This window comes from Salmo trutta, chromosome 4 (genome assembly GCF_901001165.1).
Source record: "Salmo trutta chromosome 4, fSalTru1.1, whole genome shotgun sequence".
Classification (NCBI taxonomy): domain Eukaryota; kingdom Metazoa; phylum Chordata; class Actinopteri; order Salmoniformes; family Salmonidae; genus Salmo; species Salmo trutta.
Window position 1 is genome coordinate 38,285,176 of NC_042960.1, and position 14,178 is coordinate 38,299,353.

Below are 14,178 nucleotides of genomic sequence, written 5' to 3' on the forward strand. Positions count from 1 at the left end.
TAGGATGGGCATCCAGCCAGGACGAGTGGCTAAACCGGCTCCACGCTTCAGGTCACCAGTGCGTGTTCACAGTCCTGTCTGGCCCGTTCCTGTTCCCCGCACCAAGCCCACGGTGCGTGTCCCCAGTCCTGTCCGGCCCATCCCTGCTCCCCGCACTAAGCCATGGTATGCAGAGTTGCGCGCTGTGTCGCCAGTGCGCCCGCACAGCCCAGTGCGTCCGGTGGACATGCCCAGCACATGCCGTGCTAGGATGGGCATCCAGCCAGGACGAGTGGCTAAACCGGCTCCACGCTTCAGGTCACCAGTACGTGTTCACAGTCCTGTCTGGCCCGTCCCTGCTCCCCGCACCAGGTTAGTGGTGCGTGTCCCCAGTCCTGTCCGGCCCGTCCCTGCTCCCCGCACCAGGTTAGTGGTGCGTGTCCCCAGTCCTGTCCGGCCCGTCCCTGCTCCCCGCACCAGGTTAGTGGTGCGTGTCCCCAGTCCTGTCCGGCCCGTCCCTGCTCCCCGCATCAAGTCAGTGGTGCGTGTCCCCAGTCCGGTCCGTCCCTGCTCCCCGCACCAAGTCAGTGGTGCGTGTCCCCAGTCCGGTCCGGCCCGTCCCTGCTCCCCGCACCAGGTTAGTGGTGCGTGTCCACAGTCCTGTCCGGCCCGTCCCTGTTCCCCGCACCAAGCCCACGGTGCGTGTCCACAGTCCTGTCCGGCCCTTCCCTGTTCCCCGCACCAAGCCCACGGTGCGTGTCCACAGTCCTGTCCGGCCCGTCCCTGTTCCCCGCACCAAGCCCACGGTGCGTGTCCACAGTCCTGTCCAGCCCGTTCCTGTTCCCCGCACCAAGCCCACGGTGCGTGTCCACAGTCCGGCACGGCCCGTGTCTGGTCCACCGGTGCCCAATCCTGTTCCGGTCGACGGCTCCGCTCCGGAGCCGGAGCATGCCGCTCCACAGTGGTCCAGTCCGGGCCAGAGGGGTAGGGCTAGGGTGGAGGCAGGGGGAGAAACACGCCCGGGGCCAGAGCCTCCACCGAGGGTGAGGCGCCCACCCGGGTCCCCCCCCTAATAGACTTTAGTTTGGTGCGCCGGGAGTACGCACCGTTGGAGGGGGGTACTGTCACGCCCTGACCAGGTGAACTCTGCTATTTTGGTCAGGGTGTGGCATTTCTATGCTTTATTTTCTATGTTTTGGTTATAGCCTTTCTTTGTGTTTTATTTCTATGTTGGGCTCGGGGGTGATTTCCCAATCAGACAGCTGTCGCTTGTGAAGTCTGATTGGGAATCACATTTAAGTTCCTTTTCCCCCACGATGTTTGTGGGTTGTTGTCTCGTTATTTGAGCACGTAACGTATTGGCAGTTTTTCCTTGATTTTGTGTACATGTTTAATTCTAGTGTGTTAAATAAACATGTATTCGCTCCCAGCTGCGTTTTGGTCCGCTTCCTCGTCTCCCGACGACAATCGTTACAAGGATGGTACTATTGACATGTGGCCAAGAAGGTTTTGGACATTACGGCCTTTGTTTTGTCTATGAACACCCCTCCCTCCCTCCCCTCTTCCATACCCTCTGCACTCCTCCACTGGGAGGTAATACAGATTATTGCAAATCCTCTAATGTTGATGACTGGGTTCTTTCTTGTAAATTGTTTCTACGAAGTTGCCGTTAAATTGCTCTGCCATTATTATTATTATATGAGGTATTATTGGTTGAGTTACCCCTGTGCTGTGATGTGTGTTTTATATGGTGTGTCTTATCTTTTCTCTCCACTGGCTATCTGGCAAACAGGCAACACTCTAGGCAGTCTCTTCTGCTGATGTGTGTGTCTGGTAGTAGTACTCTATCCTACCATTTTTCTTTCGGCAGGGTTAATACCTGCCTGGCGCCCGAACAAAATCTTTATCTTTACCCCTCTCTAACAATACCGATACAAAATTGGCGCCCAAACAGGGACTTGAAGAGAAGCACCCATGACACCACCGACACAAAGTTGTATCATGTCTTTTGTTGGCACCCCATACTGTGCCAATGTGGACACACCTAATGATAATCATGACCGGGAAAGGACTCGATGGTGTAATGGAGTTGGAAAGCACTGGCCCTTATCCTCAGGCTTCTGGCTCACCTATAACTTCTCCACCATTACCCTCCCCTCAACCACTTCCTGTTACCCTGCCCAGACAGACTGGGAGAGGTGTCTCTGTGCTCACTGGACAAATGGAACAACAATGGACACACACCAATCATAGTTTGACAATGCAGGAGAATGCCATTCGCAAACTCAGTGAAAGTGTGGAGGCTCATCAGAAAGATGTGCAGTGGATGGCTCACCTCCCCGTCAAATGGAGGAAAACCAACAACAAACTGTTCAGATACAGAAATATTTACAAGATTCTCTGAAGCAGGATATTCAAAGAAAAATACAAAGTTTCAAAACACTAATAGAAACTAACAATCACCTATCTTGAGGAGGAACAAAAACAGAAAGCAGGAGTCAGCCTCTGTTGTGAAGGGAGTGTGTTCTTATCTGAAAGAGGTTATGGAGGACAATTCTCTCACAGGGGAACTACGATTTTTGATTGAACAGGCTCAAAAAGGAGACATTTAATGAGATGGAAAAAGCACAGAAGGTCACAGATCTTCAACTGGAGGAGCTACACCAGGAGGTATTGCAGGGTTTTTCCCTTCTGGACAAATCCTCTGCACTTCCCTTAGGCTCTGCCATTAAGAGAATAGGAACAGGTAGCACTACAAAAAACCCTCTTAACCTCTACGGGCTAGGGGGCAGCATTGAGAATTTTGGAAAAAATATGTGCCCATTTTTAACTGCCTCCTACACCTACCCAGTAACTAGAATATGCATATACTTATTATATATGGATAGAAAACACCCTAAAGTTTCTAAAACTGTTTGAATGGTGTCTGTGAGTATAACAGAACTCATTTGGCAGGCAAAACCCTGAGACAGATTCTGACAGGAAGTGGATACCTGATGTGTTGAATTGACTTTGAGCCTATGCCATTGAAAAACAAAGGGGCTGAGGAATATTGTGGCACTTCCTATTGCTTCCACAAGATGTCACCAGCCTTTACAAAGTGTTTTGAGTCTTCTACAGTGAGATCTGACTGAAGAAGAGCGTTGGAACGGCGATGGCCCATTAGACACCTGGCGCGCGATTTGATGGTGGGTACTCTCATTCCGAAACGTTTTAAAAGAGAACCCAATGGTCCGCCTTGAATTTTATTCATGTTCTGGTTAAAAAAGGCCCTAATGATTTATGCGATACAACGTTTGACATGTTTGAACGAACAGAAATATATTTTTTCCGTTCGGGAAGTGAAGTGAAGTCCGGCTGGCTTAGATAATGTGCTACAACACGGAGGTTTTTGGACATAAATGATGAGCTTTTTTGAACAAAACTACATTCGTTATGGACCTGGGATTCTTTGGAAGTGACATCTGATGAAGAGAATCAAAGGTAATGGATTATTTACATAGTATTTTCGATTTTAGATCTCTCCAACATGGCGGTTAGTCTGTATCGCAATGCGTATTTTTCTGGCGCAGTGCTCAGATTATTGCAAAGTGTGATTTCCCAGTAAGGTTAATTTTAAATCTGGCAAGTCCATTGCGTTCAAGAGATGTAAATCTATAATTCTTTGAATGACAATATAATATTTTACCAATGTTTTCTAATATTAATTAATTATTTTGTTGTGATGACTTGACTGCCGGTAATGGAGGGAAACGATTTCCTGAACATCAACGCCATAGTAAAACACTGTTTTTAGATATAAATATGAACTTGATAGAACTAAAAATGCATGCATTGTCTAACATAATGTCCTAGGAGTGTCATCTGATGGAGATTGTAAAAGGTTAGTGCATAATTTTAGCTGATTTTATGGTTTTGGTGACGCCTGTCTTTGAATTGACAATACACTACACACAGCTATTGTCAATGTACTCTCCTAACATAACCTAACTTTATGCTTTCGCCGTAAAACCTTTTTGAAATCGGAAAACGTGGTTAGATTAAGGAGATGTTTATCTTTCAAAGGGTGCCAGATAGTTGTATGTTTGAAAAACTTGAATTTTGACATTTATTTGGTTTCAAATTTGCCGCTCTTGAAATGCACCTGCTGTTGATACGGTGCGCCACAGGTGGCACGCTAACGTCCCACATAGCCCAAAGAAGTTAAGAAACTGTTAAACAGAACTCCTGTTTCCCCAAGACCACTTGCAACTGTCATGCCTCCTCTAGAGAGCTCCCTCCCTATCAAACTACTTCTCCCCACTTTTGGCAGCCCAGATCCACTGTTTTTCTTATCTAAGCGTAATGATTTCCTTTCTATCCGGCCCCTTACTGACGTGGAGGTTCTTGACACCCTCCGCAGTGTTCTCCATGGTACAGCAAGAGTCTGGTGGGAGATAGCCCGTGACCATGTGTCATCCTGGGAGGAGTTTCAAAAAAATATTCCTCTCAGAGGACTATGGGGATGAACTGGCAGAACGGGTTCGTAACTGAGTCCAGTGTGAAGCAGAGCCAATACGGGACGTTGCCTTCTATCGAGTTCTATGTAAGTGATGGAAAGCTGACATTACTGAGCAGGAGATGGTTAAACTCATTCTTAAGAACATGGTTCCCCGCTTTGCCAGTCAACTTTCGGGAACGTGTGCAGAATGTGGATGATCTGGTGCGTCTTGGGACTCAGTTTGAGAAGGACTGGAAGCACCACCTCCAAACTCCCTCATCCCGGTATCCCCATAACTCTCCTGGAGCTTAACCGTCTCAGCTATTTGTGCCCAAGATCCAAGACAAAAGTCCAGTGATGTGCTGGAGGTGTAAAGTCCAACATCCTCCAGGTTCTTGACCCCTCTATGGCCAGCGTCAGGATTCAGGAAAAGGTGAGAAAGGACAGAAGGAAGACCAACAGTCTAGACAGGCGTGGTGGCTTGCATACAACTGGGTCGGCCTTAATGCCCACCGTGAAGTCTTTAGACAGCACAACTAGCTGTCGTATTCCTATTCCGTAACAACTATTGGTTCCTCTGACTGTTAGGAACTGGAGAAGGAAGGCCATAATCAACACAGGAGCAACTTACACCCTGATGCAAGAGGCCCTGTGGCAAAACATGGCATTACCTCATGAGGAGCTTCGAACTTGGGAGGAAGGACCATTGTACTTGGCCAATGGAGAACCTACCACTGGATTGATATGACAATAAAGCAGCACGATGAGACTATTAACCTTCCTGTGGCTATTCTTTCAGATCCGAGCCTTGCATTTGCTGTAGTCCTTGGCCTGGACTTCCTGTCCTTCAGTGGACTGACCATCTCGATGTCCGAACCATCCTATCGGCTGTGCTCTGACCATTCCCAGCCTCATCCATTTCAACCTGGAAATGGACTGATTTCAGGCTGGAGCCTGCTACCTTATTCAGAGTCCTGGCTAGGTCAAGTGAAAGATGATGACAAAGTCAGAGAAAGACAAAAACAAGTTCCACCAGTGAAGCCAGAGAACCTGGCTATCACCCTGATTACAGCCGTACCCCCCTTCTATTCGAGAGCAAAAGCAAACCTGATGCTGATTTCTACATCAAACAAGCAGTGGAACAGGCATGTCTGTCAGGACGAGAGGTGGCAGCTCTCCCAGATGTTGGAGATGAACAGTGAGCTCTGTACTCTTACAACCGTCTTCAAAACACATCTATACCTGGCATGAAGTCCCCATTAAGCAGCATCCCTACAGGCTGTCCCTCGCCAAACTGGACATTTTCAATGAACAGCTCAAAAGCATGTTGGAGAATGGAGTTGTGGAACCTTCTTTTTCTGGATGGGCTTCTCTGGTTGTCCTGATTCCAAATAAAGTGGATATCAATTCTGTGTAGACTACAGGAAGCCGAATGCCATAACAGAAAGCGATGCTTACCCTCTACCGAACATCAATGGCAATCTGGATTCTCTGGTAGGAGCATCCATTTTCAGTAATCTGAACAGCGGATATTAGCAGGTGGCAATGGATTCCTCCAGTCAGGACAAGACTGCCTTTGTCACCCTTGCTGGTTTGTACTCCTTCAAAGTCATGCATTTTGGTTTTAAGAATGCTCCAGCAACCTTCCAAAGGTTGATGGAGACTGTCCTGGGAGATCTGAGGGGAAGAAATTGTCTTGTGTATCTGGATGACATCATAATCTACTCCTCCGCTGATGTGGATCATCTGCAAGACATTCGGTCCATCTTCGACAGACTAAAGGCTGCAGGTTTGACCTTGAAGAAGTGTAATTTCTGTTTGCCAGAACTCAAGTTCCTTGGTCATGTGGTTAATGCTGAAGGGATCCATGCAGATCCAGCCAAAGTTGCAGCAGTGCAGGAATTCCCAATTCACACATCCCTCAAGGCTGTTCAGCGCTTCCTGGGTATGGCACCACAGGTTTGTGACTAACTTTTCAAAAGGTCGCCGAAACACTCAACTGCCTTAAGAAGGGGTGAAATTCCAATGGACCCCTGCATGCCAAAGCTCATTTGAAGCACTCAAAAACAGTCTCATCACTCCTCCAGTGCTTGGACATCCTAACCTGAATGCTGATTTCATCGTGTACATGGATGCAAGTCAAACAGGATTTGGAGCAGTGTGTGTGGAGAGCACAGCAGAATGATGCTGCCATAATGGCGATTCACAAGAGCCTGTCTGAAGAAGACTTGAAGAGTCGCTTCAATGAGAAGTTCAGCATAATTCAGGATAAAGTGTATCAAAACTCCAAGAGGAGATGGAACACACAGCACCCATTACCGCGTCTTCATCCCCTCTACATTGAGTGACCAGATGATCCAAGCTTATCATGCCAATCCCATGAGTGGCCATCTTGGAGTTTTTAAGGCTTACCGAAGATTACAGGAGGTGGCTTACTGGCCAGGCATGTGGGTTGATACCAAGAAGTTTGTACAACTGTGTGAAGTCTGACAGAAATACAAACCAGACATTGGCAGACCTGCTGAGAAACTGCAACAGACCGTGGTGAACCATCCCAATGAAATGCTGGGAATTGACCTCATGGGACATTTTCCTCCCAGCCGGGGGACCCGGAATGAAATTTTACTGGTGGTAGTGGACTATTACACACACTGGGTGGAGTTGTTTCCACTCCGCAAAGCCACTGCATCAGCCATTGCTCTAATTCTGTGAAGGGAGGTCTTTACCAGATTTGGGATTCCAGACCAAATTCTCTCTGACCGAGGTCTGCAGTTCATATCAGGAATCTACAAAGAGCTCTGTACCTACTGGGGTGTAGTTGCCAAGCTGACCACGGCCTACCATCCTCAGACCAATCTGACCGAGATGATAAACCGAACCCTGAAGGGAATGATTGCTTCATTTGTGGGGGGATCAGCACACAATGTGGGATCAGCATCTTCCTGAGTTTCGCTTTGCACTGAACTCTGCGGTCCAGGAGATTTCTGGGGTCACTCCTGCCGAACTCCACCTGGGAAGACCACTAAAAGGTCCGATGGACAGAGTCCAAGTTCCAATGTTTCATCTGACTGCCCAGCGTTTGACGCAGTCCAACACCACCACACCTTACTAGCCAGAGTGGAGGCCAGCAGAATTAAAGCCAAACAACGACAGCTCAGAAACTATGACAAACATAGACGAGACATGTGTTTCCCACCCAAGTCTCGTGTCTGGGTACATTCACATCTGTCAAAGGCATCCAAGAAGTTCACTGCCAAGCTAGCTTCAAGATGGAAAGGTCCATACCGTGTGGTGCAGCAGTTGGGACCAGTGAACAACTTAGTCTGTTTGGAAGACACTGGGGAAGATGTCAGGATGGTGCAGGTTGTTGACCTAAAGCCCTGCTACCCTGCGGCAGAAGAGCTGGATCGCAGGCAAAAGCAACACCTGCAAAACTCTTCTTGGAGGACTCTGATGAGGACTTCCCTGGTTTTGTGTAGCAGGAACATGAACCTGCATCCTCTCTGTTTCTACAGGCTTTGTTAATTCATGGCGGGAGGAGTGTGGCAAAATCCTGCACGGAGCCTTCACCGTGCGCTGACACTTTAAGAGCACATCAGCAGTCAGAAAGGAAGAAATAAAGATAGCTCTTCCGAATCTCTGGGAGGGAGCTCTTGGTTGGCCCGACAGTTTGATTGGGATGTGCAATGCTGCAGAAGTCTTGTTTATTTTCAGCGTGCTTAGTTTGTAAAGTGTTTAACTCAATCATCGGTGTTACCACTCTAGAACGTGGTTATCTTATGGGAACGCACCAGTTATTGATCGCATGGATTAGCAGCAACACTGTTGCGAAGCTTTGACATACAAACAAACAAACCACCAGACGGACAGACAGCTGTTGACTTCAGGCTTGCAGTTGCACTAAGACCCTCTCTCTCTCTTCCCTCTATCGCTCCAGTGCTTTTCACTGCAGCAGACTTTCTTTTTTTCAATGCGCTTCCCTTTGATGTTCAGAGTTGCTGGACTATTATTGCCCTGCTAGACGTATTTGGGTTGACATCTTTGTTAAAGGGAGGTTGCTTGCAAGTTTATTGTGTATTGCTATTTGAACTGTATTGATGTGGGGTGGTACTATTGACATGTGGCCGAGAAGATTTTGGTAAACTTTAAGGCCTTTGTTTTGTCTATGAACAACCCCCCCCCCCCCCCCCCCCCGGTTGCACTTTGTTAAAAAAAATGTATCCCTACTGAACACCACCCAACAATGCAGCTGTAACTAAAGGTACTTGATATAGTCTGGGTCTAGAGAAAGGGACACTCACTGTGGGTGGTGGACTGTACCGACTCGGCCAGGCTGACTGTGGAGGGGGTCTTGGGGGGCGAGGTGTATTCTGAGGAACGGTCGGTGCTAGTGCTGGGCTGGAGCAGAGGGGTGCTGGCCTGGCCGCTGTCCCCTGTAGCGGTAGAGGTGGAGGTGGAGCCCACGGAGCTCAGCCGAGGTCTTATCTCCTCTCCTCCTCTGCCCACAGAGCTCAGTCGGGGTCGACTGGTGGAGGCACCAACAGAACTCAACCGGGGGCTGTCACCCGCAGCAGTGGAGGTAGCACCAACTGAACTCAAGCGGGGTCTAGGGCCCTCCTCTGAGTCAGCTCGGGATGGTTTGATTGGGGTGTCGCTGGGCTCCTGGGCTGGGTAACTCGCAGATTCACTAACAGCCCCGACAGTAGACTTCTTCTCTTCTCCCTGAAACTTGAGGTACATAAAATAATTAATTCAGTTTAAATTCATACACATTCCTCCATTTATTAATCCATTCATAAATATTTCATTTATTCATAAAAATAAATTGAAATATAAGAGACCTTAATCCGTCTGGAAGGACCATGAAAGAGGATGCTTGGAAATAAACTAGTTGGTCAGGTTGAAACTCCCCCTCCCCCCAAAAGTTTGACAAACCTCACTGTCTGGCTCTACCCTCGCCACCTCTGCTTCGTGGTCAGGTCTTCTTCCTGGTGTGCCATGATTGGACGGAGCCCTGGCGCTGTCGTCCACATCAGGACAGTGATTGGTTGGCTGTGAGTTCCGTCCAATCATGGAGTTCCATCCCACCTCCTCAGGGTTGACAGTGCTCTCAGACAGCCTCTTAGCAGCCTGGATCCTCTGGGGGTGGAGTCTACTCAGAGACATGTAGTAGAAGTTGTCTTGCTCTCCATTCAGAAGATAACCTGAGAATGACATCCTACGGAACTCCTGTGGATGGGAAGATTCAAGGGTGAGGGTCAGTACCATCTCAATACCAATCTTCCTCATTGAAAAGCAAATTGTCAGAGTGGCACTTGGGTATGCCACATGTAAGGTTCCTAACAACGTGGAAAACGAATTGACTCCACTAGAAAAAAGGACCAAAACTCATATTTGCTATGAAAGAAAAATAGTTCTCCCTATCACCACTTCTGGTCACCCTCCCACCATACCTCTTTGAACTTCTCCAGGGACTGCTCGGGGCCGAAGACAAACTGCAGAGGAACGACCTCACAGTGGCACCGTGGTCGCCCACCTGAGCGAAACACGTGATCCGCCACCTTCTGTAGCGTGGACGAGCGGATAACCCGGGAGAGACGCAGCGCTGACACAATCTCGTCTTCCAAGAGCCAACGGATCTACAGCGAGAGGCAACAGGGAGAGGAGAGGTAGAGGTGAGTGAATGGGCCTGAAATCTATATCTCAGTGACAGGGTGAATTCCTGCTATTTAGTGGTCGACAAGCTCAAAGTCGAATCAATTTCAATATGAAGTTCCAAGATCAAGTTCAAAAGTTATTCACACGCCCCCCTCAGAGAGAGAGAGACACAGCTGCATGTGAGCTCACACATTTTTCAACATGTTTTTTTACAAAAGGATAGATACATTTGGATTTTTCGACAGGTAAATATGCAGGATGCTATACCCTCCACAGCATGGCTTTCGCTCCAGATCAAAACTCCAAACCTACAACCTAATTTTGACAAATTAAACGGAGAGATTACTGCTTCCAAGGTTTCCTTTTTTCCAAGCTATATGGAGGGTGCTCTAGCAAACAAACAGCACAGACCAGAGGACACCATTCCAACCTGGAACTAGTTGTGTTTGGTCTGATGCTATTTTGAAAGCCAAGAAGAAAAACAATGAAAAATAAAGTACATTACAACGATACATTTTACTTTATGGGGACTGAATGGTGAGTTAAGGCTCCCAAGTTTGCAAGGACAGACTAGATACAAATTCAATTAGCACTAAGGTGTGAAGTAAAAGGTGTCGAGGCCTTTTGGCCCAACAAGTGGCAGGAGTCTTTGAAGCGTCCTCTGAAGCCCCCTCCTGCTGTTCAAAGACCATTCACTGGCATTTTCTACAACAAATCTGCCTAAAAGGTGCTAGGATTCCACCTGGCAATCTGTTCACAGTCTGCTCTGGCCTGTCTCCCCCTGTCTGGTACAAGTACCTCCACCACACTCGCCACTCTCTCCCGAGCTTTCGCTCGCCTCCAGCACACACGCACTGTTGGGGCAAGTGACTCTGAACTTACAATGGCTAGCCCCAAGTCGTTATATATTCAAAAAAATGATTGTGCATTTTGCTATTTCCCTCATGACTCCTGCATACTTTGTTGACTATAAACTTTCTTTACCCAAGCATGGGACAGACTGTTTGTTCCCACACTCGGGACTCTGACTCTCTATTGGTTACACAGACTTTTGGCCTCCCATCCTATTCTAACCACCTCTCGCCGGCTTTATTTTCATGTTACCTGATGAAATTGCTGTACAATATGATCTTCTTGCCATCTGATGCACATTCAGATGACATAAATCAGCACTGCAGAGCTCTCCCTGTACTATGCCGTGCCTTGATTGTATTACTGTTGGTTGATATCTGAAAATGTGCCTGCTCACCCTGGCCCATCTACTGTTGCTAGGCCCAATTCTGACTTGTGCTCTGATATCTGCTTCACTGATTACTGCTCTCGTAAAATCCTGGCTTTTCTGCACGTTAACATTAGAAGCTTATTACCTAAAATTTATCAATTGTAAGTGTGGGTTCACAGCTACAATCCAGATGTGTTGGTCATTACTGGTTAAGGAAGAGTGTTTTGAATACTGATGTTAACCTTTCTGGTTATAAGCTTTTTCGGCAAGACAGATCTTCCAAAGGTGGGGGAGTGGCAATCTTTACCAAGAATCAACTTCAGTGGTCGGTTGTCTCCACCAAGTCTGTCTCCAAACAATTTGATTTGCTGGTTTTAAGCATTAAACTTTCAAATAGCTCTTTGTTGACTGTTGTTGGGTGCTATCGTCCTCCATCAGCACCGCCCTGTACCCTACCTGCCCTAAGCTCTCTCTTGGCCCCTTACACTAAATCTGAATTTGTCCAAACAGGTGACCTAAACTGGAACATGCTTAAACCACTTGACCAAGTCCAAACGCAATGGGACTCCCTAAATCTTTCTTAGATTATTACCAATCCCACAAGGTATGACTCCAAACACCCAGAAAAGGCTACACTCCTTGATGTTATCCTCACAAATAATCCTGATAGGTATCAGTCTGGTGTTTTCTGTAATGATCACTGTTGTACAGCTGCTCAGTGAAATTACCTGTTCTGACTTGTCATAGACGCTCGCTAAAAAACTTTAACCTGTTGGGGCTAGGGGGCAGTATTGAGAATTTTGAAAAAAATATATGCCCATTTTTAACTGCCTCCTACACCAACTCAGAAGCTAGGAAATGCATATTATTAACAGATTTGGATAGAAAACACTCTGAATTTTCTAAAACTGTTTGAATAGTGTCTGTAAGTATAACAGAACTCATATGGCAGTCAAAACCCTGAGACAATTGCTAACAGGAAGTGGATACCTGATGTGTTGAATTACTTTTAAGCCTATGCCATTGAAACACACAGGGACTTATTAATCATTGAGCACTTCCTACGCCATCCACTAGATGTCACCAGTCTTTACAAAGTGGTTTGAGTCTTCTACTGTGAAAACTGACCGAACAAGAGACTTGGAACTTTGGTCATAAGCGGATGGCCGATAATACTCTGGCGCGCGAGTGCATGTTTGGGTACTCTCGTTCCAATACGTTTTAAAAGAGAATGCAATCGTCCGCCTTGAATATTATTGAAGTTCTGATTGAAAAAGGCCCTAATGATTTATGCTATACAACGTTTGACATGTTTGAATGAACGTAAATATTTTTTTCCCTCTTTGGTGAAGACAAGTCCGGCGGGCGTCGTTCATGTTTTTGAGTAGCCTACAGGACGCGCTAACAACACAGAGCTTTTTGGACATAAATTATGAGCTTTTCGAACAAAACTACATTTGTTATGGACCTGGGATTCCTGGAAGTGCCTTCTGATGAAGATAATCAAAGGTAAGGGAATATTTACATAGTATTTTTGATTTTAGATCTCTCCAACATGGCGCCTAGTCTGTATCGCAAAGCCTATTTTTCTGGGCGCAGTACTCAGATTATTGCAAAGTGTGATTTCCCAGTAAAGTTATTTTTAAATCTGGCAATGCGGTTGCGTTCACGAGATGTTAATCTATAATTCTTTGAATGACAATATAATATTTTACCAATGTTTTCGAATAGTAATTATTTAATTTGTTGTGCTGATTGACTGGCGGTATTGGAGGGAAAATATTTCCTCAACATCAACGCCATAGTAAAACGCTGTTTTTGGATATAAATATGAACTTGATAGAACAAAAAATGCATGTATTGTCTAACATAATGTCCTAGGAGTGTCATCTGATGAAGATTGTCAAAGGTTAGTGCGTAATTTTAGCTGGTTTTCTGCTTTTGGTGACGCCTGTCTTTGCATTGACAAAACATTACACACAGCTATTTTCAATGTACTGTCCTAACATAATCTAACTTTATGCTTTCGTCGTAAAGCCTTTTTGAAATCGGACAACGTGGTTAGATTAAGGAGATGTTTATCTTTCAAAGGGTGTAAGATAGTTGTATGTTTGAGAAATTTGAATTATGACATTTAATTGTTTTCAAATTTGGCGCCCTTGATATTTCACCTGCTGTTGATAGGGTGTACCAGGGGTGGGACGCCTCTTAGGCCTCACTCCCCCCTATCTGAGATATCTACTGCAGCCCTCATCCTCCACATACAACACCCGTTCTGCCAGTCACATTCTGTTAGAGGTCCCCAAAGCACACATATCTGGGTTGCTCCTCTTTTCAGTTCGCTGTTGATAGCGACTGGAACGAGCTGCAACAAACACTCAAACTGGACAGTTTTTTCTCAATCTCTTCATTCAAAGACTCAATCATGGACACTCTTACTGACAATTGTGTTTGGTTGTGTGATGTATTGTTGCCTCTACCTTCTTGCCCTTTGTGCTGTTGTCTGTGCCCAATAATGTTTGTACCATGTTTTGTGCTGCTACCATGTTGTGTTGCTACCATGTTGTTGTTATCTTGCGTTGCTACCATGCTGTGTTGTCATGTGTTGCTGCCTTGCTATGTTGTTGTCTTAGGTCTCTCTTTATGTAGTGTTGTATCTCTTGTTGTGATGTGTGTTTGTCCTATATTTATATTGTATTCATTTTTTATTTTTAATCCCAGGACCCCGTCCCCGCAGGAGGCCTTTTGCCTTTTGGTAGGCCATCTCTGTAAATAAGAATTTGTTCTTAACTGACTTGCCTAGTTAAATAAAAGGTTAAATAAAATCAAATAGACTGAA

At 46.3% G+C, this 14,178-nt stretch overlaps 1 protein-coding gene across 5 annotated transcripts in view; it reads right to left on the bottom strand.

The window, feature by feature from the left end:
* Nucleotides 1-14,178, bottom strand: part of LOC115192317 (KICSTOR complex protein SZT2) — a 114,161-nt gene that overhangs the window by 64,595 nt on the left and 35,388 nt on the right. For all 5 annotated transcript variants that reach the window (XM_029750676.1, XM_029750677.1, XM_029750678.1 and 2 more), the window contains 3 exons: nt 9,913-10,098; nt 9,395-9,688; nt 8,761-9,187 (listed from right to left, as the gene is read on the bottom strand). In XM_029750676.1, the coding sequence (XP_029606536.1) occupies nt 8,761-9,187; nt 9,395-9,688; nt 9,913-10,098 (907 nt within the window). The remainder of the gene's footprint in view (nt 1-8,760; nt 9,188-9,394; nt 9,689-9,912; nt 10,099-14,178) is intronic.